Genomic DNA, 25,528 nt, shown 5'->3' on the forward strand with positions numbered 1-25,528 from the left:
CTCTTTCCCCCAAAGGCTAACAAGAGACTACAGCTACAATCCGGGCGCATAAAACAGTGTTATTAGTCTTTTCTGTCTCCAGTTTCATAATGACTAAAGCATCCTATCACCACTTCAGGAATTCAGAAACACCCTCTCTAAATAAAGCCCATTGCTCTTATACAATCTTAGTTAGCATCACCTTGCATATTAAGACTAAACAGTGTTTTGAAGCCGAGGCCCTATTCAAGCAAGTGTTTGTCACAGTCTCACAGGCAAACACTGTGATCTTCATATAGTCTCCAGAACGAGAGCTAACATAGTCCGAAGATACTACAACATATTTTCGTCATTGTGGATTTCCAGCTCCTCTCTCTCAACAGTCAAAATCCATCAGGACCACATGCAAGTCCTCTGCCAGAAAACAAAAGTTCTCTTCAACATTATCAGGACATTCTCTCATCATTATTAGGACAGAAATACATCTTTACCTCTTAGTACTACTTTTCTGAATGCATGCTCCAGGAAAATCTTTTGAGTTATGCTTGAGATATTACCAGCAAAATAGTATTTTCAATGTCTTCACATGCCCACACCATTTCTTTTGGTAATCCCACTATATGCTATGGGACTGGACTCTTAACATCTGAGGCCTGACAAAACCTGCTGTAACAGCTTAAGTTACTATTTCTACATCATTGTTGTAGCCTGATCAGAAATCATCACCACTGCAAAAGAGTCAAGAGAATTGGGCTGTTACATCCATGTATCATGCTTGTTCACAGTTCATCAACTTAGTATAAACTCGCTTTCATTATCACCTTAATATACTAGTCTTTGAATGCCTTAAACGACAGTATTAAGATACACCAGGCATCGCACACATTTTGCATGTCTGAGCTCTTAAGATGCCAAAGTCCTGCACCAGCAGTTCTCAGTGTAACACAGGAAGAAACTGAAGGAAAGCATAGAGTCAACATCTACAAACACTCCTTGCTGAGAGAAAGGCTGCTTTCGCCGCAGAATTTTTAAAGAAACATCAAGTTCTAATTAAAAATCGAAGTTTTGCTATTCATGTAGCTATCACCATAATAACCAACCTCCTCAGAAACTTTAAGAAATACCATCTTCAAAATACTATAAATGAAGTGGAAAAGTAGCAACTTCAGGTGAGAAACTGAAGGTGTATATTACAGGTAAGTACTCTTCAAAAGCAAGCCTGTACTATACATATGTGTATGCATATATTTATGTATGTATGTATACACACACACACAAACCTCTTACATCAAACAAAGCCCACTGAAGCCATTATATAGAGTTGGATGACATGAGCAGGACAGAGGAGAGAAACCATACACATAATTATGAACACTAAGATACTTTAGACACTTCTTTCCACATAAGAATCTGAAAATAGCAAGAAGTCAGCTGTTTTTAATTAAATATGTTTTAAAAGATATGTTTTTTTTTTTTTAACTTACCTTCCTGTAATAAACAAAACCTACAGCCTAAGTAGCTCCTTGCTGTAAACAGCCTCAGCTTTTGGTAGAATTCCTTTCTTTCACAGTACTTCCTTCCATATTCCCTTTCACATTCCACAAAGACTTCTCAGTCAAACACTAATAATTTAAAAGGAATGGTAATGAAAAATCAGCTTCAGATATATGTATCCACAGAAAGCTTTCCAAGGTAGTGCACACTGCCTTGCATTTGACAGTCGAAGCTTTTCTTAAAAACACCACTGCCCAGAACAGAACCTGAGCTATGCCTAGCACCACTTGGAGCAGAAATTCCCAAACATTCATAACACAAGCTACTCAAAGTGCTGCTCCACAGCTGGATAGTAGCTGCAATAGCACTTGCACTTCCTGATCAAGCATTCAAAGCAGATCCAGAGAAGATAAAGTGAGGAATATGGTGTCTATGAAGTGTAGGCATACCAAAGACGATCGGTGGGAAAAGAGGACTGACTTGATGCAGGGGAGCTGATGGAAAGAAGGTTAGGAGTAGACACAGCAGGATGTGTTTGAGAGGTGGAGGAGCAGGAAGGCTGTACACAGCTGACTTGAAGAAAATTAGAAGTGGGGAGAAACTTTATGCATGAGAACTTTATTCTAACTTGCTGGGAGATAAGACACTTATAAAATTCCTCCAAGACACTATGTTCAAATGTCATTCTCATAATTATTCCAGAACCGCAAGATAAAGTTGTCAACTGACAATTAGTTATCCAATAAATGGAAGAAGCTAACATCTACTCACATTTCTTCAAAGAGGAACAGAAATACCCATATTAATATCTCTTTCCCCTCCTCTGACTTCTGTTTTGTAAACTCACCATCAAAAATCAAGTTTAAAAGAAGAAGGAATCCAGGACTTGTGTCCCTATTAATTAAAGCAGTTCTTAAAAATGCCAGTATTTCTCTCACTTTCAAGTTGCAAAGAGGGTACACGTTCAGCTTTCATTCAAATAGAATGCATTAAGTGCTAAAACGAAACACTTATACAAGAAAACTACAGCTAATCTAAATCAGGACAGCATGCCTTGACAAGAACACTTAATATTATTCCAGATATAGTTGCCTAAAAAAGTAACAACACTGAACACCCAAATTCCAGATATGTTTAAAAAAACGGGAAGTGACAATAGAAGCAAAATCTGCTTAAAAGTGCCTTTCTAAAGAATCCATCCTCAAGCAAGCAATTGTAACTCTTACATGAAGATTCAAAACTATATGAGAAAAGGAAAGTAAGAGTCTGACACCAAAAACATGCACTGCTGATCTAATAAAGAATTCTTCTGCTCTCTCTTCCTTCCAAAGTCTGTCCTATTAGTAGAAGCCACACATATTTCAGCATAATAGTTGTAATTTTAATCAATATGTTTATGAAAATATATGCTTTAAAGTATCTTTCTCTGAAAGCATGTGATATATTCAAACATGAGAGAAAGGGAGAGAAAAAGGTATCCAATGGCGTGTTCACACAGTCCATAACAGTGCAATCAACTCAATGTAGAAAAGTAGAATCACAACTGTGATGTTTGCTTCAAAGTTTTGTCAGGATCAGTGGACAGAAAGCAAACCCATCATCACATTTCCACTTGTACACTGCAAAACCACACAGGAAACTCTATACCCTCAGTTGCCAGAAATATAGTTTGACCCATGTAAATACCTTACTATTTTACCACAGAAGAAAAACTAGTAGAAGAAAAATTACTACTAGAAGTAATAAGAAGCCTCCAAACACTCTGGAAATTAAAAGACCCTTCGCTCTTGCAATTCCTAGCAGAATCGATTTAATTTTTCTATATTTAAACACCTTTAGTTTTTTTTTTTCCAGGAAAAAAATTAGACAGTCAAAACAACCCTTGGAATTTGACATGTTTCCAAGCTTTCCAGTCCAGCTGGTAAAAGCTTTTGTAAAAGTTTTCAGAAAATTGCAATAAAAACGAGTAAATATTATACTTGCTCACACCCACAACTTATTTCGCTTAGGTTTTGGTTACCTTGCTTTCAGGATCACTTGTTATAGCGGAGTCATCTGTGCCAAAACTCAGAACAGGCATCACATTCTAACAAGTGATTCTAACCATTCTAAAAAGCTTAATCAAGTCACTTTAAGATCTGACACTTCACTTGAATTTTAATCAGTATTAATAGTTCAAATTGAAATAATTGAAAGATATTTCTAAGAACAAGCACCTCCAAAATTCATATTCAATATATTCATTATATATATTGTATACTCATATTATTATTCAATATCTACCGGATTCTTTACTGGACATCTACACATTGAAGCCTATACTATAACAGAAATGATACAGTCATGAAGTAGAGTACAAGGAAGCATGCAAGTGTCTTTTGGATCTACTGGTCCCATAGTATGCCCAAATGTAAGATTTGAGAAATATACTAAGTACTGCAATATTCACCAACAAGAATGTGACACTTCACAATATTGTAAGCTTCTAGCATCCAAAAATCATACCTTTCCCCACAGGTTTAAAGTCAGATTCACCATTTCCATGTCCCTGTCGCTTTTTTCAACCCTTAAAATACACTTCTCTTAACCAACATTTTCTTTTCTCCTCATTTCTGATCTATTAACAACGACATGAAATAGGAAGATAGTCACATGTGGACAACTCAAAGCAGCAACTTCTAGCAACCGCTCTGAGTAGCAGGGTTTTCAGAAGGGGTAGAAGTCTAAACAACAAAGGTTTTAGGGTGTTGAACAGATTAGTTTCTCTTCACAACACAAGCTCATCACATTTACTGCTACAAGAATCAGTCTGGGCCCTATCAGGACAGCATCTAAGTATCCATCTGTGACATTCTCATTCTCTTGACACTACAGATGAGCAGTATTTTTGATGTACTCACAGATGAAGAACCAAGGCAAAGGCATCCTTAAAATAGATGTAGGGGCTCTGCCACCTAGTGGCATCCAGAGCCTCAAGTTCTATTGTATTATCATCATTACTTTTAACTAGAAGCACTTGACAGCACAGAATAGGATGTAGAACAGTTTCACTAGCATGAATTACCAAACTACCAGGGTTTTCTTTCAGAATTGCATTCTGTAGCACCTGACAGGATGAGAGTTTCAATTGAAGCTTTTCTGAATGTTAGGATGTTCATAATGTCTTCTCCTTTCTCCTCCTTCCAATGTAGATTCTCTGCTACCTAACATTCAAGTTGATTTTGTTCTGCATTCTCTCTCATAGAGCCAACTGCCCATTTTCAATACCTGCAGTATTGTATCTTTGAGAGCCTTCTGTTGTAATTGCTAGAATCATGGCAGGAAACACAGGGGATGGCAGAGACTGACAGACCACAGCAGCAGAAAAGCCCAAGTTTTTCAGGGTATCAGTCTTGATCAGCCTTCCTAGCCTAAAGGATCCCCTGATCCTGTTCACTGCATGGATCCACAGACAGTTATGTCAATGAACTGGGACAGGGATATAGTGTAGGTCAGAAGCAGGAACTCCTTAAGGTAAAACTGCTAGTAAAAATCCTCCATTTTGTTAAACCGTAAACTCAAAAGCCCCCCTTTTCACTACAGAATCAAGCCAAAAGCACTTTGATGCTTAAACTAGGTCAGTCTTTGTTTACACAAAACATAGATGAGAAAGGAAGTATCACTCAGTCAACTTTACTCAGTATCATTTCCCAGGATCATTCCAAGCCACTGGACTATGAAACGCAGAGCAGTATATTGTGTCTCTCTTAAAACACTATTTTATACAAAATCTTATCAAAGGAACATTCAGAGAAGGCATATCACACAACAGATAGCTAGATACCAAACAGCTGAATTCCATTTAGAACAGATATGCTTCTTCTAGGGAAGTTTTGAGAACCTAATTTCAAATGAGCAAATCTCTACACTCTACTCAGCTATACCCACGCAGATGCATTAGGTTTCAGTCCTGATTTATCAGCTTTTGTGACCCTGGGTAAGCCATCAACATTTCTGGGCTAGAGTTACCAGATGCCTGAGTAGCTAGTTTTGAACATTTTATTTTCAGTCCAGAGAAGAAGAAAAAAAAAATAGCAAGCAAGATCACAAATAATATACAGTTTTAACTCTTACACTTTTGACACTTCACCTTCTCAAGTTTTTCCCCTCTAACTCCATAGTAATCCCTCCACTCTCCCCCAAGCTGCTCATCTTTAAGCTGTACAGTAACAATTCCTCTCAAGAGGCAGCAGGAAGAGCATGAAGACTGGCCACATGAGATCACAGGTGAGCCAGTATTGCAAAGCTAGCAATGATTTACACTTCCTTGATGGACTTTTATCAGAAAGTAAAAGAAAGGTGTAAGAAAGTTGCATTTGTTGTTTTGTATTCTATAGACTTGAATTCCAGCTGTGTAAGGTATAACTGCAAGACAAGCAAGTGAAAACTACCACAGTGATGAAAAGATTCACTTTGATGTGAAACACATTTGATCACTCTGTGATGAGTTTTGTGGACTGCAGCTGTAAAGACGCACTAAATCTCTGCTAGAAAGCAAAGCTCTTTCCCTTGTCAACAATCTAGTAGCTTTCACAGCAGCATTCCCTAGAATTGCGGAGAACAGAGACCACTCAAATAAACATGTTGGCAAAGCAACACTTCACAAATGTGGAACTGTTTGAGTAGAGACCAGATACAGATGATTGTCTGCAATGCCTAAACCAAGCAAAGTATAGCTTAGCATAAAAGGTGTTAGACTTTCTTACAGTGAGCATTCATGCTGTTGTATAAACATAGTGAACTATTCACATTATTGAAATATTAGGGCATCATGCACAAGAACTTAGGGATGTGTAATAGGGAAGGGGTGTGCATATATTATACATATCTTTACCTCACTTCTCAGGTTTCACTTAATCTCACTTCACATTTTAGGCACTGAACAGTTCTATCAAAAGTTCAGTGCTACCCTAAGAAATTTTCAGAGCACAGCAGTAAACCCCAGTCCTTTGTATAGAGACACTCCCCATAAATAACTATTAAGCAGAAGTTAACCAGGTCCTCATTTATTTCTGGTTTCAGTGAATAGTTTACTCAGTCAGAATGGCACAGGTGCAGCTAGGTTGTTTACAGGACCTGAGTTAGTATCAGCATGTATCATCCCCTCTATGCAGTGCTGGCTCCTACAGATCTAGTTCAAGAACTTCATTACTGAAATCTGCCTATTACTCTAAAAAGGCAAGGAAATTTTCTTTTTAGTCTTGATGAAATGCAAATTAGAATAACGTTTCATACAGCAACAAGAAGTTAAATAATAGCACATTTATATTGTGGAGGATAATGTACATTTCTTCTCCTCATTTCTGTCAATAGGTTTCAGGGGCTGCACTTCAGACTCATTCGATAAATCTTATATACATCATGGTTTGCATGAGATCCAGATCTATCAGTGAATCAGTCAGTCCTCCTGTTCCTTTTTAAGCAACGGAGCCTTACGGCTTAGAGCTAAAGCTCTGGAGTCAAGATCTCAGCCCCTTCCACCTTGTGGTTACTTCTGTTCCACAAAAATTCCATTTTCCTGAAGTATCGAGTTTCTCACTTAACACACCTACAGTCAATACAAGGCATAGGGTGTTAGCTTCTGATCTGTTATGCATTTCAACTCTCCAACACTAGGAGGAGATCTTTGTAAAAAAAGATGAAGGCATTTCTTCTCGTTCCCCTCTCCAGTTTTATCTTGCATGGCTTACTTGGCGTTTTCAGCTTCTTGGAAAGATGGGATGAGTGGTTGCGCCTTACCGTGGTCATATTCAGCACTTCTGGGATCTACTAGCTTCTTCTTCAGAGACATATTCAGTTTAAAGAGACAGCATTTAGCTCCTGCTGATTGTATAGCTCTAGCAGTCTCAAGGTTACCTGCTTTTCTACCCAGTCCATCTACTTTCCAGCAAAGTCAAAAGCCCCAGCAGAAGGTACCCAGTTATTCCAATCTCAAAGCTCAATGCACTTGACTACACAGAGATGGCAGGTAAGGACTGAATGTTTAAAAAGATGACACAGAATTAAGTATATGCTCCATTTCTATATGCTCTATTTCTATATTGGCCATGCTCAAACAAAACTGAAAAGCAGCAGCATTCAATTTGTGATTTTAGTTTTATGTTACACGTGGTCTATCAGGAAAGGAACATCCACATTGTCCCATACTGTAACAGCACAAGAGCTGGAACACTTTGTCTAACAGAAGACTTGCTTTATTTCACACTTTGTTTCTTATCCAGCATTCAGTATAGTGTATCAGTCAAATGTTTACTGGACAATTTTTGAAGTTTCAAGCAGCTGTCTCCAGAAGCATCCAGACTGGCCTTCTAAAGATCAAGTATATCTTACAATTTTCGTTAAAAATACTATCTTTTAGCCTGGCTTCTAGAATTCAGAAGAGATGAAGAACTCTTGTCCCAGCCTCTTATGAAACAATTCGTATTAAAGAAAGAGTCAAAGAGTAAGAAACATGCTCCTTTGGGCATTATTATTGTCCTTTATTCACTTCCACAAGTCTGCAATGACAGCCAGAGTGTGTGTGTGTGTGTGCTGGGGGGGGGGGGGGGGGGGGGGGGGAGAAAATATCAGACCTACACATAAGTGTGCCTGATAGTTGGAAGACTCAACTCAGATGGCTAGAATGTTAGGCATTTCCTCCACTGCAGTATGTGACTGCAACTACTAGCCAAAGGTCAGAAGTAGATTTAAGATTCCAGTATTTTTTTTTAAATCAAGAGAGCATTTTCTTTGCCCTTCTAAAGTTATATGCCAGTACCAAGCATGTTTAACATTTAACATATTCATTCATTCATTCACAGAAGTTGAGATTCTGGCATATGTATCTGACAAGTCATTTAAATTCCAGTACCATAAATTATGTAGATTGGTTTGTTACTATGACAACAATTTTTACATGTCTCTAGAATAAAGTTGGTCATACAAGTACTATTTGTTCTCTTCTGAACTGAAGTTAGGAGTTAATGAAAGCTTTCTCTTCTATACAGAAGGGCAGAATTAACATTAAAGGGACCTTATTCAAGCCGAGATATTTAACGTACATCGTACAAGTTACTTCATAAGTGAGGAAGGCAGTTATTTGGGGGAGATTTCAATAGCAAGAGCTTAAAAAAAAAATCTAGATACAGAACACTCAAGGAAATCTAAGACAACAGGCAATCTAAGACAACACAAACTGGAATTAAGGGAGGTGTAGTCTATTGCTTTTCTGAACTAAGGCTAAGAACCCCTTCATATTTTGGGGCCACTCAACTACAAGTCAGTGCTTCACATATACAACATCTGCTTTCTCAGTAAGCATGTGTACAGGAATCCTTTTCCTTATATTCACTGTAAGCAAACAGATACCCCAGTATTTCCAGCCAAGTCTTTTTTTTTGTTTTTAAATCCATAGAGGGCACACATGAACCATATGCAGTCAAATTCAGTTTGTTAGGATACCAGCTACAGTAACATTTCATTGCAAAATTGCAGGTAAAGATGTCAGGAACCAAATTTTTGAAAAATACAGCTACAAACTAGCTACAATTTACATATCCTTAAACATACATTTGGACTTTCATTTATACTGTGAGCTGCACCCCTGCTAATATCTCTAAAATGAAATTTTCATCCTGATTTAGAGTATTTGTGAGAAGAGCTGATTTTTTTTAGGGTTGCAATAAAGCAACATTTGCTCATACTGAGCTTAGAAAAACACAGTAACAGGCAGATTTCAGTAATAAGCTCAGAACAAAAGTTGCTGCCTAGATCACTTAGATTAGTCTGTCAGTGATAGACTACAGCTTGCTAGATTGAAGGATTTATGGCTGGCAAAAATGACATGGGGAAGGAAACCCCAGAACTGTTTTGCACCTCCCCCTTTATTTTTCCTCCTTCTAAAGAGGAGGACAAATCTGGCTGATGCTATGTGACAAATCCTAACCTAAAACAGCTAAGTTAACAAGAACTGATAACACAGCAAAGAAAGGTTAGTAACGCAAGTATCCTGAATAAAAGAACATTCTCTAACAGTCTCTGGTCTTCCCACAGGGACAGGCAGAAACAGTTAACCACATGTCTGTCAAGCCACGTGTCTATCAATCCACAAAAATCTGGAAAGATTTGAAGTGATTTCTAATTGTTATAATAGTATCATTCTTCTCTGAAGCAATGAAGCACCTCTATCCAATAAATAAATAAATAACAAAAAAACAAGAACAAACAAAAAACCCACATTCAAGTACAAAAGAATGGCAGTTTTCCAGAAAGGTGCCTCACAAATAGTTGCAGAAGGAAACTTTTTCCTGTTTCTAGATATGGAAATCGTCCCAGAGCAAACCTCGACCTCCAACAACATTGGAAGCAGTTTAAGAGCAAGAGGATGAAGGAAAAAAGAGCAGAAGTAGCTTAATTCTTGATCTTGAAATGATTCAGAACTTACACTAAAACATACTTAACAACTGAACTCAAGTGCAAATGCAGTATGACTGCTCCACGTGTACCCCCACAATAAAAGTCTAGGGCAGTATCTGACACAGAACTCACTGTAATAATTTTTGGAAAAGGCTGTTTCTTCAAAACATTTCTGCCAAATATGGAAACAAGCTAGAGATGCATCCTCTACAGAACAGCATCACTGTAGATGGCAGTGTTGACAGAAACCTTAGGTTTAGGGGCAGGGAGGTAAAAATCAGCTGGACCTCAAAAGGTTGACCAGCAGTAAGAAAACTATCTCCTGCATTTACCAGGGTATGTCAAGTGTACATGTCAAGTCCCACATAGGTAAGTTAATGTACAGAACACTTCAAAAACTGTTACAAATAAGAGCCTCACAGTACTTATATTATTATTTTGGAGGGAAGAGAATAAACTTGCTTTTCTTACCATCTAATTACCACAATTCTATTCCAAACATTAATCATTTTGCTTTCATATATGGCAACAAAAGTTTCACATTTACAAATAACACTTAATAGGAACATCTACTTCTGTATTAATTAGCAAGTGCTTTTGTGTATTGGGGAAGGGAAGAAACATTTCATCTTCTAGCAAAGCATACACAAAAGAAGAAAACAAACACCGTCGTAATACATATTGCTGGAATGTTCAAGCTGAAAAGCACTGATGGAGTTAAACTCTCAAGCATCCTAAAAAAGGGTGAAGTTGAAACAGCTACTGAAGTATTCTTGCTATACTTAAAGCTCTTAGGATGCTTCATAAGTTTGGTTTGCCCATCTACAGCCTGTTCTGAAGTAGAGCCAATGGAACTTTTCCAGCATTGCTCTTTTCTCTTCTTCCTTCCCCTCCACACTTTCCATCTTCTGCAAGAGATTATTCAACTTTGACTAAAGTTTTTCCAGAAACCAACTGGTTTGCAGAATCTTACTGAGACTCTAGGCTCCATCCACAGAGGAAAATAAGCTCAGTTCCTATGTAGCAGAAGTTACACACATTTACATAAAATAAAAGTACAGGAGGGAATAAAAATGTAAAGTTACAATTGAAAGTAATTTCTGTGAACTAATGCTACCAGTTTTTTTTTAAAACGAGCTGCTCACTTTGTGGTTCCTTCTTCAACCTTCCCTCCTAACAGTTTCTGCAACACAATTTTTCCCCGCTAACACAAACAGCATTATTCATAATTCAATTAAACTTAAAGTATCAACACAGAAATACAGAAGTCAGTTTCTGTTTATGATGCCTGTCTGAAACTTCAGCGAACTTCTGTTAGCTTGGAATTCCATGGCTCAGATGTTCTGCATGTGACAATATCCTAAAAAAAGTAGGACATGACAAAAAAAAACCTCAGTACATTAGAAACAGATCATACTTCCTTGATCAAGGGACAGTTCTCTTCAGGGGCTGGAGTTAAGAACAAGTGACAAGTCCTGCAAGTCTAACATTGTTCAGTTATGCTATGAAGTCAGCTGCACTACCAGATGTAACACTTTCACAAGACACTACCAATTAATGTTCATTATTTTTCTCCCTTCCGCATTTTTGAAGATTTGTGTATTCAAATTTACAATCAGTATTCCTAAGGTCTAATACTTCCACATGAAATAGTTTTTCCTTTTGTATCTATGCCCATGACTAATACTCGCAGATTCAGGGAACATGAAAGCTATACTGCAATTTTTCCTCTATTTCAGGTTAAGTTTTGTCTTCAAATGCATTTACTTGGCTCTCATAAGCACATTCAAGGGTAAAATCTGGACCTTTGCCACAATCACATTCCTTATTGCAAATACATGCCAACCTTCAAAGTTCAGTTATTTGAACAAAAACATACATTAATTGTTACGCGAGAGGAGTGGAAAGTGTATCAGATTATGCACATTTGAAAGCATATTTCGCTCCCCTCCCTGCCTGATAATTCAACACAAAGCTGGATTTATTCCGTTAAAGTTTTTCAACATAGCATCAGCCTTTAAGACCACACAAGTGAAATTTAACACAATCAAACTTAACAACAACCAAACAAGAATTTAAAGTAAAATTACCTTCTCATATTTGTTGTTCCAAGACTGGTCTAACAGGTATTGCAACATTTGCCAGTATAAAGTTATTCAGTTACATGCAAAAAATAATGGAATGTAACAAGTATGTTGCAATAAGTAGAGCCATCTTAATAGATACCAGCAACTTAAAAGGCATCTTCCTCTTCGCTTACAAAAAACAGGAATACAAAGGCTTGCAGGCTTGCAAAAGTACAGATGAGCTGCATAGTTGACAGTCAACTGCTTTAAAATAAGAGTTGCAATAACTTAATATCAGCAACAGGCTTTACATCCAGAGATGCAAGTGAAGGGTGTTGGTTTACTGAAAAAGTTGATCACTTCCTTCAGAATAATATCTGAATTTTATCATTTGGATATACTCCAAATAAAAACTAAACTAAGATTTTATATGAGAGAGTTTGTGCCTTCAGTAGGATTCGAGGCAATATAGAAAGCTAATGGGTTTCTCTTAGAGCTTAAGTGTACATTAACAGAATTTGGAAACAAAAGAACGCTATTGCTATGCCTGGTGGCACTTAATACTTTTTGCAGTACTTAGGAACACCTGTGCCTGTGTTTCACATGAGTATCTAACACTGTCCAAATAAATGCTGGTGAATAAATATAGAGAAGCAATGTAGTACAAGGAAATTTCCTCCTCTTTGAGGCAATGTGCTGAGGAGACTGAAACCTTCAGGTTGGGTTGAATTTAAACATTCAAACTAGAAAGAAAACTAGATGCCTCTGACCCATCACCTTTTTACCCCACTTTCCAGAGAGAACAGGAAATAGCTGTTCTAACAGTGAAGGTTGTTGAAAGAGCTAATTATAATTCCAAAGAATTGCTGTTTCATCCCATGAAAGAAATCAGCAACACAGGCTACCTAGACCACAGATCCTGAACTGTTCTGGTGGAAGAAAAGCAGCAAGCTCAGCAGCATCCTTTAGTTCCTGTTCTGGGCTATTTAAGTTGCTATCAGAGCCTAGCATAAAGAGAGAAAGGAAAGGATTCCAGAATTGGAACAGAGTCCTTTGAAACTACTGAGATTGGGTCATTTCAGATAGAGAACCACGAGGAAGTCAACATATGTTCTAGCAAGCTTTCAAGATAACTGCATTGGTACTACATATTATCAGATTTTTAACACTACTACCTATAAGAGATCTACAAAACTTTGTTGAGGCAATAAAATGACTTCAGCTTTCAGCTTTCAATCTTCCACAAAATTTGAAAAACTGACTCTTCCATACTGTCTACAGTTAATTCTTAGCAGCTTATTATATTTCTGCCTGTTACTGCTGCTCCATGGACAGACGACATCTCATCGCTTTTCAGCCTCTGTCTGCATTTTTGGCGGTCCACTCTGGAGGTCCAAGTCCATCAGTTTCCCCAGCTTTGACTAAGCTGTCATCATTAGCTGCCTGGCAGAGAAATGCACATTCTAAGCTCACGAACACAGGATTTCCTGAACCATATCAGAGCAGGAACTCATCAAGACAATAACCAGCAGCAAAAGCATTAAAAAAATAATAATCATCATCTATTATTATGTAGCTACATGATAGCTTTTCCAGACAGTTTTTCTCTAGCCCCAAATGTGTACATTTCCACATAACAAGGTTCATGACCTCTACACAAGCAAGTTATATGAGAAGTCACTGAAGTTCCATGTTGAGAAGCAGGCACCTGAAGCCTGGTAATGGGGTTTGGAGACCTCTATGGCATAAACATTTGCATAGACAGTCTCATACAGCAGAAAGCATAAGTCTTTGAACATTTGCAGTATGTAACACTCCTATTAGTTAGAAGCTAGCTACCAAGTTCTATGACAGAGCTGATCCTTCCAACAGTATTCAAACCTTATTTCTCAGGAAAACCAGAGAGAGGGCTGGGAATGGAGGAGTGTAGGGAGAGGGAAACATCTCTCCAACACCTGCATTATTGAGAACTAACAATATTCTTTCAGTACTTTCTTGCAAATGAACATCAGCAGCCCTACAAAAGTTACTTGTGTTTGAGCAGGCTGAGGTTGGCTCTCCTCATTAAAGACTACTTCAGTTCAGGACAGAGCAAGACTTCAGAGGACAATAAAGAACCTTTCTGGTCCTGTCATTGACACCTAAGCAACATAATAGGAATGCATGGGTTCCAACCTTTTGGGAAGGAATGACAGATATACATACCATGTTGGACAAGTGATAATTTATTAAATGGACTGCAAAAAGAGCATGAACTAGGTGGGCAGAGAGCAAGTAAAGGAAACAGGGAAAAATGAAGACAGAAGGATACGAGGAGCCCCAAAACAGACACAGATGCTAAAGAGAGAAAGATCATATGCAAAGCATTCAGGAAAACTTTGGGTTAGCTGAGTAAGCAAGCTAGAACTGACAGCAAGCTTAGAAAGGAAGACCACAGACAGGCTTAAGTAGAAGGCAAAGTGTGTACATGTACTTTTTTTTTTTTTAATATATATATATATATATATATATATATATATATATATATATATATATAAAGAGAGACTAGAAATACATTTGAAAGAGTGCAAGAAGACAAAAGAAACTAAAGTAAACTGAAGAGCCCAAACCCCTAGCATATGTAAATGGCAATCTAGATTTTGGATCACTATTTATTAGTTACCAGAAAATACATATGGAAAAGATTCTACATCTGCAGAGAGAAGGCTGCCTTCCAGGCAGCCTCCACTCTACAAGTTGATAAGAGGGGGCAACTACAAACTGTGCAAGTCAGTCCCAGCATTTTGTGTGCATGGGCCTACGGACACACAACAACTCCTCTACTCATTTTCATCAGAACAAGCTAAGGAAAGTCATCTAGCAACACTGGCCTCTATGATGCCCTTACCTCAATTATTGAGGAAGCTGAGAGCAAAGTACCCATAGTTAAATGAAGTGACATAGCGCAAGATAACTCAATTCTGCCACAGCAATGCAACCTTAACCTTGAACTCAAGTTTCTCTAGATGTCACTATGCTACTAATTTACAGGTTCCAACCAGTTGAATCCTCTGTAAAGTTCTAAAGATATTTCAGCTGTGTTTTTCAAACAGTACTGGCAATAAATAAGTTTACTTGATAGGACTTTTCCTTCACAGATTATAACCAAGATAAGAAAAAGCTATCTTACTGATTTTCCCCTCAACAGGAAAGGGTCAAGCACCTACTCTTGCCTCAAAAGGGTTACAGAAGGTCATGAATATGGGAATGCTATACCCACATTAAAATGAACAACACAAAAGTAAATAAATAGGAGTGCTTCTTGCACTCAGACCAGCACAGAGACAAACGCTGCAGAACAATACAATCCATTCTCATTGTTTACTAAGTTTCCTGAATACTGGATGCAGCCAAAACCATGTGGTAGTAGCTGCTTATACACAATACCTCTACCATGTTTTCTTTATGAACTGCAATGACAGCGTATCCCATCTTTTGGATGCTCAACTTAAGCCTTCCTAATCATATTGTGCGTTTAGATATCCAAGTGTGATGAAGGGAGGGAAGCTAGACTTCAAACACTTTGTTTCAATTTTTGTGGCAGTAGATTCCATTAATTATGTTATTTCAATATCTAAATGACCATTTTAAAATTCTTATGCTGTTGTCTTTAGCAGGCGAGCCAAGAAATGAAATATGAATTAGCAGCTCAGATTTCAAGAAATTTTTAATTTAACATCTTTAACAAATCTTATGAATCACCTCTTTTTACATAGCCCTGCAGTTTAAGGCTTTGCTTGCCTCAAAAAATTTTTTTCTTCATTTAAATGATCTTAAAGAGCTCTGATTTACTTACTACCTAAATCATGTTTCAGTTGCACTTTCCAAGTGGCCAAATTCAACTTTTAGATTATCCATAAACATTGGTATTCTGAAATACTCAAACAGCAAATACTGCCTCAGATACACTCATGTGGCCATACCATTTTACCCAAGGGATTTAGCTTGCTTACTAAAAAAGAATACAGCAAACAAGACAAATTTGAAACATTTTTATTCCTCTTTTGCATCAGCTTCTATTAATTTAGGTACAGGATGAGTCATGTTTTGTCACTTGAACATGAAACATTTAGTAATGCATTTAAGAAACAACCTCCATAAGCAGTTAGCATTCAATCCCTAATCCTAGAATAAGGAACCTCCTTGCATGATCCCCAGTTAATCTCTCCTTGTTATACATATTTGGAGAAAGAAGGGATAAGCATTTACAGTTCAAAACACAGTAGGCAAATGTGACTAAGTCTGTTAATCTGACAAAAAAAAAAAAAAAAAAGAGTGGGGGAAGGAGAAATACAAACAAATAAGATGAAAAATATGTATATTTTTATATAAAATTCCTCTCTCCCTCAGCTCTGTAAAGTTTAAGTGCAAACACAATTTAAAACAGTAGCTGAAAAAACAAGCTACCATGCTTGAAGCAGTATTTTGACATGGTAAAAGCTAAGCTTATACAAAGATTCCAGCAAGTTTTTAAATGAAAAAAAAAAAGAATTTAAAAAACAAAAACAAAAAACTAGGATTGTAGATGTGCTTTGTACTTCGGTCATTATGAGAAGGTTCATTGGAGCGTTAACATTTACACCTGTCAAACTTTGAGTCTCAGTGTTATTTCACCACAAATAAAATCATAGGTATTTTACTGTCCAGTTGTTGTTATTAGTCAAATAACGGCTTTTGTCCATATCTGAAAATACAAATGGAACTTTGTTTTTGGTATTTAGGGGTACTACAGCACGTATGCCAACTCTTGCTGTTTTCAGGCATCAACTATCATATCTATCTGTGAAGGATTAAAATCAATAGGTCCTAAACTCTTCTACCAATGCACTATAGCTTTAGGCTTTGAAGGGAAGAAAAACACCACCAACAAAAACAGCAAAACAATCAACCAGCAGACAAATCAAGACAACTGTACTTTGTTCAGTTAAATCACGTACTGTTGCTCTCTGGTATGATTACTTCCCTTTTCTGAGCAACTTCAATGCTGAAGACAGCAAGCCTTAATTTATATGTATGATATTGTTCCCTCATGGCTAAGCTTATAATTTTATTTGTTTTAAAGTGGAAATTTGGCTGAAACAAGAGGTTGCTGATAAGCAGGCTATTCAAATAATCAACCTATTTATGCCATTTTACAAACTAAATCCATTCCTTCTTGGGGGGGGGGGGGGGGGAGGGAACACACCCACAACAGATTCTCTTAGTAAAGAGATTAAAAATATGAATTGTTATGCCAATAGAAACTCTGCTGAACTACTAAAGACCTAGTCACATGTTCATAAAGAATAAAAAAATGCAATAAAATAAAATAAGGTTGTATTCCAGGTTACTTAAGAACCCATGTATGCTACTACCCACAACTACCATAGTCAAAAAGGCCAGCATTAGTTATACCTCTCCTCTACCCACAACTGAAAAAGACAGCAAGACATAAGATGAACATGCTTCTGCCAGCTGTGTTATTCTTACAAGATGTCCTAGTTTAAAGTCTGTAGTAAAAAAAAAAAAAAAAAAAAAAAAAAAAAAAAAAAAAAAAAAAAAAAAAAAAACCACACACACACACACACTTTTACTGTCACAAGGAGACTGGAACAGATGGCATCAGATCACACCGAGTTAACTCAATAGATAAGATGGTAAGATGGTAACTTTAAATACGGTCAGTATCCTTAAGTACATTTAGTTTAGCATGCGATTTTAAACATTGGTTTAAAGTAGATTAACCAACCATGTTCACCCTCACTAATTATATTTTGCATGTTCCCAGGCACTTTGGAAAAAATCAGAATTAATCATACCACCACAAAAAGCTACTGAGACCAAACCTTTGATGGTTGCTCAAAACAGTTCTGAAAAATGTATCATGAGAATTTCATTGCAATTGGATATACCTCAGCCAACTCACTTCAAGTTCAGCCATGAGCAATATAAACAATCAGACATCATGTGTGTGTGCAGGACCATAAATGTACGTGGCCTAATATAAACCAAAGCAATGGAACAGGCAAACTGAGAAATACTAGCATTAAAATAACCCCATATGATGTAAATGCAAGGAAAAAAAAAATCAATTTATGTATTAACATTAGGGAAAAATACAAATATATCAAGTTCTTATACAGTTTTTCCTACACTTTTTCTATCCCTGTATTTATCCATGGTGCAGTTAATTGCATCAACAACCAATAAAGACTATTTTCCACATTCCTTTATAGCTAAAGATGCACAAAGGTAGCTGCCACAGACTGTTTACTCACAGAATGGTTTTAGTCTTAAAATCTCCAGATATCAAGACACACCTAAGCACAAAGTATTGGTTTCCTTCATCCTTAAACCTAAAAGTTTTGAAGGCCAAGCTTACCGAAATCCTTCTTAAACCATACATCTGTCTTCTGAAAAGTATAAGGCTATAAGTATCTGAAACCACCTAAGTCATTATAAAATATTAACTTGATCCTAGGCTCCGATTAAATGCACGGAAAAGTTACAAACTGAAAATGACTGAAGACAAGTGCTTACCTTCAATCCTTTTTAAGGCTGACAGGCAAGTATCTCGGCTTGGAAATTCAAATGGATTATTACAGGTCCGAATGGTGTCACATTCACATTTCCCGTTAATTATGTTACAACCTGTTATAAGGTTTTCATTGCATGGTTCAAATCCGAGAAGCTGATCGTCATCCCAGTTTTCATCTAAAAATAAATAAATAAATAAATAAAAGTCACTACTGCAATTTTGTAATGGTATAACTTCAGCTGCTTTGGAGTTGAGCATGATTTATTTCAAATCTTGTACTTCACAGAATGCTGGATAATAGATTCACAAATAATGGATTAATCTAAACTACAGGATTGGCAAATACCATGTTTTGCAGCTGTTCTATTGCCTATTTTGCTATAATTATTGGCATTGTTTATTTCAATTTGTATAGAAAATTATATTTTGGGGAAAAAGCATAGCTGTAGTACAAATGAGGGCTATGCTAACCGTAATAACTTTTGCAGATACTTGATATTTATCGTGAAAGTGAGAATGCTAGGGAGAATCTGCAGCTGCTATAGAAGTCAAAATTGAGTCAGAAAGAGGGCATGTTTAAACCAGGATAAAAATAAGTCACATAAAACTGTATCTCTGTGGAGTGAATGCTATTTGAAAAACAAAAAACCTGCAGGCCTTCAGTTCTGTAATATAACCAAAAGTGAGTTTTCCAGGACAACTGCATTCCCACTATTGTTCCAGCAGGTTTGCTCATGCTCATCATGCTTCTTGTTATCAAGGGGCAGAGAGCTAGGAGGAGGAGAATACGCCTCTTTGCTCAAGTAATTTTACTCCCATCAACAGTCCAGAAAACACACACAGTTCTCATGTTCCCACAGTGCAAGTTTCCAATTCTTGTTCTGACAAGAAGAGTAGTACACACAAGAAAATTTCTGGCCTAAAAAAGATAAATCCTGTCCATCCAGAGTTCTATCACAAGTTTCACAAAATGTTAGTTTCCTCAGATCAAGAGCACATACAGCAATATCCAACTCACTCAGGAATTTAAGAAAGATTCATACTTTTTAGGCAAGATCATAAGTGAATTAGACATTAGGTACTGTTCTCTATATAGCACTAGATCATTTTTCAACCTGATCAGTCTACCAAATCAAGTACCATGAAATAGCCACAAAAATACTTAGCTAAATTCTGCTAATGACAAAAGGAACAACTCTATTGGAAGCTCGCTGTTGATAATATAGAAGCTTGGGCCAAACTACTAGCAGCCAAAATGAAAGCAGCTGTGAAATACAAAGATGTAAGGATTGAAAATAAAGAGCCTATCAAGATTAAAAAACAAAAAAGAAAAAAAACAAAAAAAACACAGTACACAATCTACAAATATTCCCTACTTGTAAGATACAGGATTTCTAATACTGAAATACAGAATTAGAGTGGTGGTGGTGGGGAGAATGACACACAAAACCAGAAGGCTCTAAGTAGTGATGAGAGGGTCCTTGAAGAATATGTAGGGAGCTATTTTAAGAAAGAAGGAGCAAGTAGAGGCCTTGTCAAGCAGATGGGTTGTGCAGTAGCAAGTGCCTCACACAGACGGACATGCTGCCATACTTCCATTCAGAATGCTTTAAATCTGAACATCTGGTGCATAAAGAAGGCAGAGTCCCAAATGCACTACACTCACGGAGCCAAGCATGCAGGCACAACAAACCAATTGTCATTGAAGGTTTACAGCTGTTAAGGCAGAGTTACTTCTGAATCACAAACTGAGTATCTGGAAATCCCACTAGCTGGGTATATTGACCCAAGTAGTGCTAATGGGTATAGAGGCATTCATTCATTCTCATCATCTCTGCATTTAAGCGTTCTTCAAAAAGAAGACAGATCTCCAGCTGACTCCTATCCCAAAACAATCCTATTGGTATGAAGAAATGAAGAAAGGTTAAGAGATTAACAGGCTTCTTTAAATAGTTTTTAGTCTGTTATTCCCTTCAAGGTATGACTTTACAAGATATCAGAAGCCACACTACAACATGGGAGAACACAGCCAAACATGAATTGCGGTATCATTCAGTAGTCTGAAACCGAACAGAAGTCTAGAAATTAACAGTAGATGACAGCATATATACACTGAAGTCTAGGCTGAGATACCTTCCACTCACAGAAACATGCAGAATGTATCAGTTAACTGCAGGTTATCTGGGGAGTAGGGAAGTGGGAACCACACACCGGAAAGAGTCATTTACCAGTTAAGTACTATATGCAATGTAGAGGAAGTGTCACATTAGATTTTCCCAGGTATCTTTCTCTGTGCTACCAATTATTTGGTTTTTGTTAAAAGCAAAGTACCTTGCCTGCACATCATTAAATATCTCTCAGAGCAAGAAATATGTTGACAGCAAACAATGAACAAACAACTACGTCAGTTTTAGACATGAAGCTGCCAGGAGGACATCATGTCTTTTTTAGTCTATAAAAACAGCAAAGAAATAGTAGCCATTAATCTTAGGAAGTAATTTGTGTCTTTCCCCACAGCCTTCCCCCCCCCCCCTGCCCCCCAATCAGTTAAACTGCTTTTCCTTATAGCTATTCAATCAATAAATCCTTAAGAGAAACATAGAACAGAAACCTTTAAATTCGTCTAAGAGAAGATAAGACGCAGCTCCAGTAGTATTCGAGAAACTTTTTAATTGTGAAGGGGGCATGTATGCATGCATGTGAAGGGGGGAAATCATGAGAATTCTGAGAATAACACATCCTACTTCTGATAAGTCTGATTATTATATAGACGATTTGCATCACAAATCTTTGCAATAACATACATAACAAGAACAAAAGGGGCTGGAGCTTAGGACAAAGTGTTTCAAATTCTCTAACCATAGAGACCATGGCTCAATCCAGATTGGTCTATCTTATGGTCTTAAGGAAACAACTTAATGTCTGTTAATGGAATTTTTCCCATGCTTCTGATATATGAAGGTGAGGGACTACATCCCCTGTGAAAATCAGGAGCTTTCTCCTCCCAAACTCAGATCCAAGCAAGTGTGCAACCAGCATCACAGCTGGCTGCTGAAGCTGTTACACAGTGCGCCCCAGCCCAGGACTCCTACAGCTCCTTACTCCCATTCGGCTCTTGAAATCAAGAGTCACATGCAGACAGATGGGGTACACAGACTGCAGTTACGGTAAACTTTTGCTTTTCCAGCACATCAATTAGTATCATTTGATAATTCTGCTTTGTGGTATTTCAGCAATAACTTCAGCCAAGGCTGACAGAGGGATCAGCAGAAGCTCTGAGCAGTAAAGCCCCTGTTGCACAAGAACTATCTATTAGCCACCTAAGTGGGATCCTGCCTACATTGAGACACGGAGCCTTCCATTACTAAAGGCAGAATACCTCCATACACACATACTACATACCATGGCACTAGCCACAACACCACCTGATCTCTGGGGCAGGTTGGAGTTAGATACCTCATCTGCCACTCCTTGAGAGTTTTCAGACAGCAGCAGAAAAGGAGGCACACAGAAAGCATAAAGCCCAATACTACATTTTACTTCAAATATTACACCTCTCAATAATGGCTCAGTAGCCATGCAGAGAAGAGAAATCCCTCAAAAATATTTACAGACTATACGTGTCAGGTGTGTTGAGTCCTGAACATTATTGGGAATGTTACTGGAATTCAATTCTTGAATCTAACTGAGAATGAATACCAAAGAGTCAGGTTCAGACAGGAAAAGTGCATCTGGACATCTTTTACCAGAATGCCTTTCACAAAGCCAAGGCCAAAACAGGGAAAAAAAAAAACAAAAAAAAAAACAAAAAAAAAACCACACCATCAGTCAAGCAGCAGATGTGTGTAACAAGATGACAGCATATTTTCATTTAGTAAGTCAACGTGGAATGTAGAGTGGTCCTTCATGTAGACTGAAAACTCCTTTTTCTAGATAATTTCTATTTGTAAAAGCATGAAATTAAGAAAACTCCTTTAAAGGGACTTTTACTAGAGCACCCTCAGGAGTCACATCAATATAGACAGAAAAGTTACTTGGAATGAGAGGTGGTGCAACCACATAAAAGCACTTTTATGATCTAGAAGGGATGAATTTGGTGTCTCATTTCTATTCAAAACTTTATTTAATGCAAAAAGCATTTAGTGTACAGTTCGATGCAGTTAATGATGACCCAGCACAGCATGCATGTTCTTTGTCAAGAAGCTACAGCTCAAAAGTATTTCAACAGATATGGAAACGCATGTTGACAGAGCCTCACCACTTACTCCCTCTTATGCCAGAATCATGTCCTTGGAGTGTGCCAACCCAGAACTTCTACACGAGTAATTCTGAAATCTGGGAAAGTTCATGAACAATCCCAGAATACAGCATAAATAAATTTTCTTGCATGTGCTGTTTAATTTCCTCTATGACTTCCTTTTCAGAAAAGGGTTTATATCATCCAGACTTGAAAAAGGTATGCACAAAAAAAAAAAAAAAAAAAAAAAAAAAGGAAGGGATCAAGGTACAGTCATTTGTGAATGCTTTACTTCTCCATTTGGTTTAAGTCTTAAACAAGGATGATGAAGCTCAAGCATGAAACAAAACATCATAGAGCCTCCCAAGCCTCAGTATGTGCATCCAGTCCACCAGCTGCTTTCTAGACACATACACACCCCAATCAAAATTAATATATATCAAGCAACTGTTTAAAATTGAGTTTTTAGAAACAACCCAGCTGAAAAACAACCAAACAAAAGCAAACGGCTAGTTTTCATCCAGACTGATCTTTGTTTAGCTTCAACTTCTTCAGTCTATCTCATTGTGCTGGCATGCTCAGGTAGAGGCAAAGAGAAAAGGGCCACTCTTTCTAGCAGATCTGAATTTGTGTTGAATAGTTGTTACACAGCCAACTGATTACCTTTTTGTACGCACTCCAAGAACTAGCTCACAGGTCTCAAACAGTCTGTTAACTACAGCTTTTCCTCACTCTTTCCAACTCATTCAGGCAAGCCTCCTTTTCAGAGGATATACTCAAGCAACAATTTACTCGGACCAAAAGAGTAAGTCTTGGACACCACACATCTGAATTCTTATTAGATGTGCCTTCATACTAACAGGAAGGTTAGGAAACCCATCATATTAACTCAAGTTCTTTTTCATTTTCTTCCATTTTTCATATAATCACTTGCTTTCTGCAAAGCAAGTATTTCAGCTTTCAAATAACTCACATGCAGGTTGGGGTTGCTGAACTCTGAAGTCCTGCCTTAGCATGCTTCTAAAGCAGGGAGGAGGATTAAGGCATTAACAAGTCGATTAAGAGGTCCTGAAACAACAGTTCCAGCCTGAGAAACAGTTACAGTTTCAGAAATGTTCCTCTAGGGTTCAACAAGTAGCATTCCATAACTTCTTCCACACTAAATCCTGCACACAGGCAGTCACAACACAGCACCACACAGGTGTTCAAGGTATAATATTCATGACTGAGGCATGCATGTGTGCCTTCTTCACCTGAATTCAGAGCCTGCACTGTGCTACAGCTGTTCACAGGATGCAGATTTACACATCAATGTGCATAAATACGTAGTAATCTCATTTTTTGCAGGACTGCAACACCCAGTCCTAGTGTCTTCAAACATCACTTGAATACAGCAGTTGGAGTTTTGACAAATTGGATGTGTAGCCAGAAAAGGAGATACAGGTACAGGGCTTACACCTTGGTTTGAGTAGAACTAAGATTCAGGAGGAAGGCTGTGGAGAGAGAAAAAACAAAACAAACATGCACCTGTTCAAGTTATTCTAACTATAAGGTCAAGACCTTCAACCTAAAAACCAGTATCTGCATCACCCTATCTTAAGAGTCAGATGCATCTGTTTCCAGAAAAGTGAGTAACTAGTAACAATCATCTTGGAGCCTTAAGTACACCTTTAAGGTGCACTGTAGCTCACTACAGTTCATCTAAAAACTGATGCTTTGAAAAATACAAGGGAAGATTCTCTTAGAGACTCCTTCCTCACTCCCTTAATGTTTTTGCTCTCCTCGCTCCCTTAATAGGTTCAAGTCTTCAGGTGTGCTTGCATCACATCCATCCCAACAATCTCCTCTTCCATCCCCCAACCTTTCTGTTCCTTTTGGAGCACTTAACCCACGTCAGCTATTGTTTGGATGCCCATATAGCATTCTCCTTCACTGTCCATACGGACAATGCAGCATTCCAAACCAGCAAGCATTCTGAAATGGTCACTAAAATATCACAGTTGAAGCCTAACATCAAGCACTGCATCCACAACAATATAGCTTAAGGTAACAGTCATTTAAGAAGGAGAAGCAACGTAACTTGAACAAACTGAGTGAGATTTCACAATGTAAATTTAACTGTAGTATATTATTCTAACTTCTTTCACCTTTCCAGAGTATAGCAGGCAGGCTCTTAAGACATTGAAAGACTGTGCGTGTGTGGGTGGGTGAATCAAATATGTTGCCTGTCTGGAATTGAAACAGACTTTAAATTACATCTTATAGACTTCTTGCATCTTTTTAGATCCTGCATTTGAAAAGGACAGAGAAATGGATTTCACTGTGGTACAGAAGTGATCCTTACTGTGAAATTCTTACTGTCCACTGGAAAGGGAGAGAAGACCATTCAAAAGCTTCCCTGTCAAATCAGATTCAAGTTCTGAGCCACTGTCACCCTAAGACAGCGTTAAATGTTTTCATACAAAAGTATTTTGGTATTAATTAAGATGGTATGAGGCTCTGAAGGGCTTCTACAGGCTATTTAAAATAAAATAAAAAATAAAAATGAAAAAGGAAATACTTCTTGCCAATAGGCTTTGGCTTCTCTTTGTACAGGAAAAGAGAATGATGGAAAGGAAATTCATGTTTTGGAGAAGCTGAACAATAGAAATGACTAATCACCACTAAAGAATGCTTGAAACCCAGCCCTGGACCTTGAAAAGCAACAGAAAGAAAGGCTAGCCTTGAAATGAATTTGTGCTTATGTACTGGCTGCAATCATCC

The 25,528-nt window shown here is 37.6% G+C and overlaps 1 protein-coding gene across 1 annotated transcript in view; it reads right to left on the minus strand.

The window, feature by feature from the left end:
- CRIM1 (cysteine rich transmembrane BMP regulator 1) overlaps positions 1 to 25,528 on the minus strand; it is a 196,659-nt gene that overhangs the window by 162,878 nt on the left and 8,253 nt on the right. The window contains 1 exon segment of the mRNA XM_062572090.1: positions 18,531 to 18,704. Coding sequence (XP_062428074.1) covers positions 18,531 to 18,704 — 174 coding nt within the window.

The sequence above is a fragment of the Rhea pennata genome, chromosome 3, assembly GCF_028389875.1.
Source record: "Rhea pennata isolate bPtePen1 chromosome 3, bPtePen1.pri, whole genome shotgun sequence".
NCBI classification, from domain to species: domain Eukaryota; kingdom Metazoa; phylum Chordata; class Aves; order Rheiformes; family Rheidae; genus Rhea; species Rhea pennata.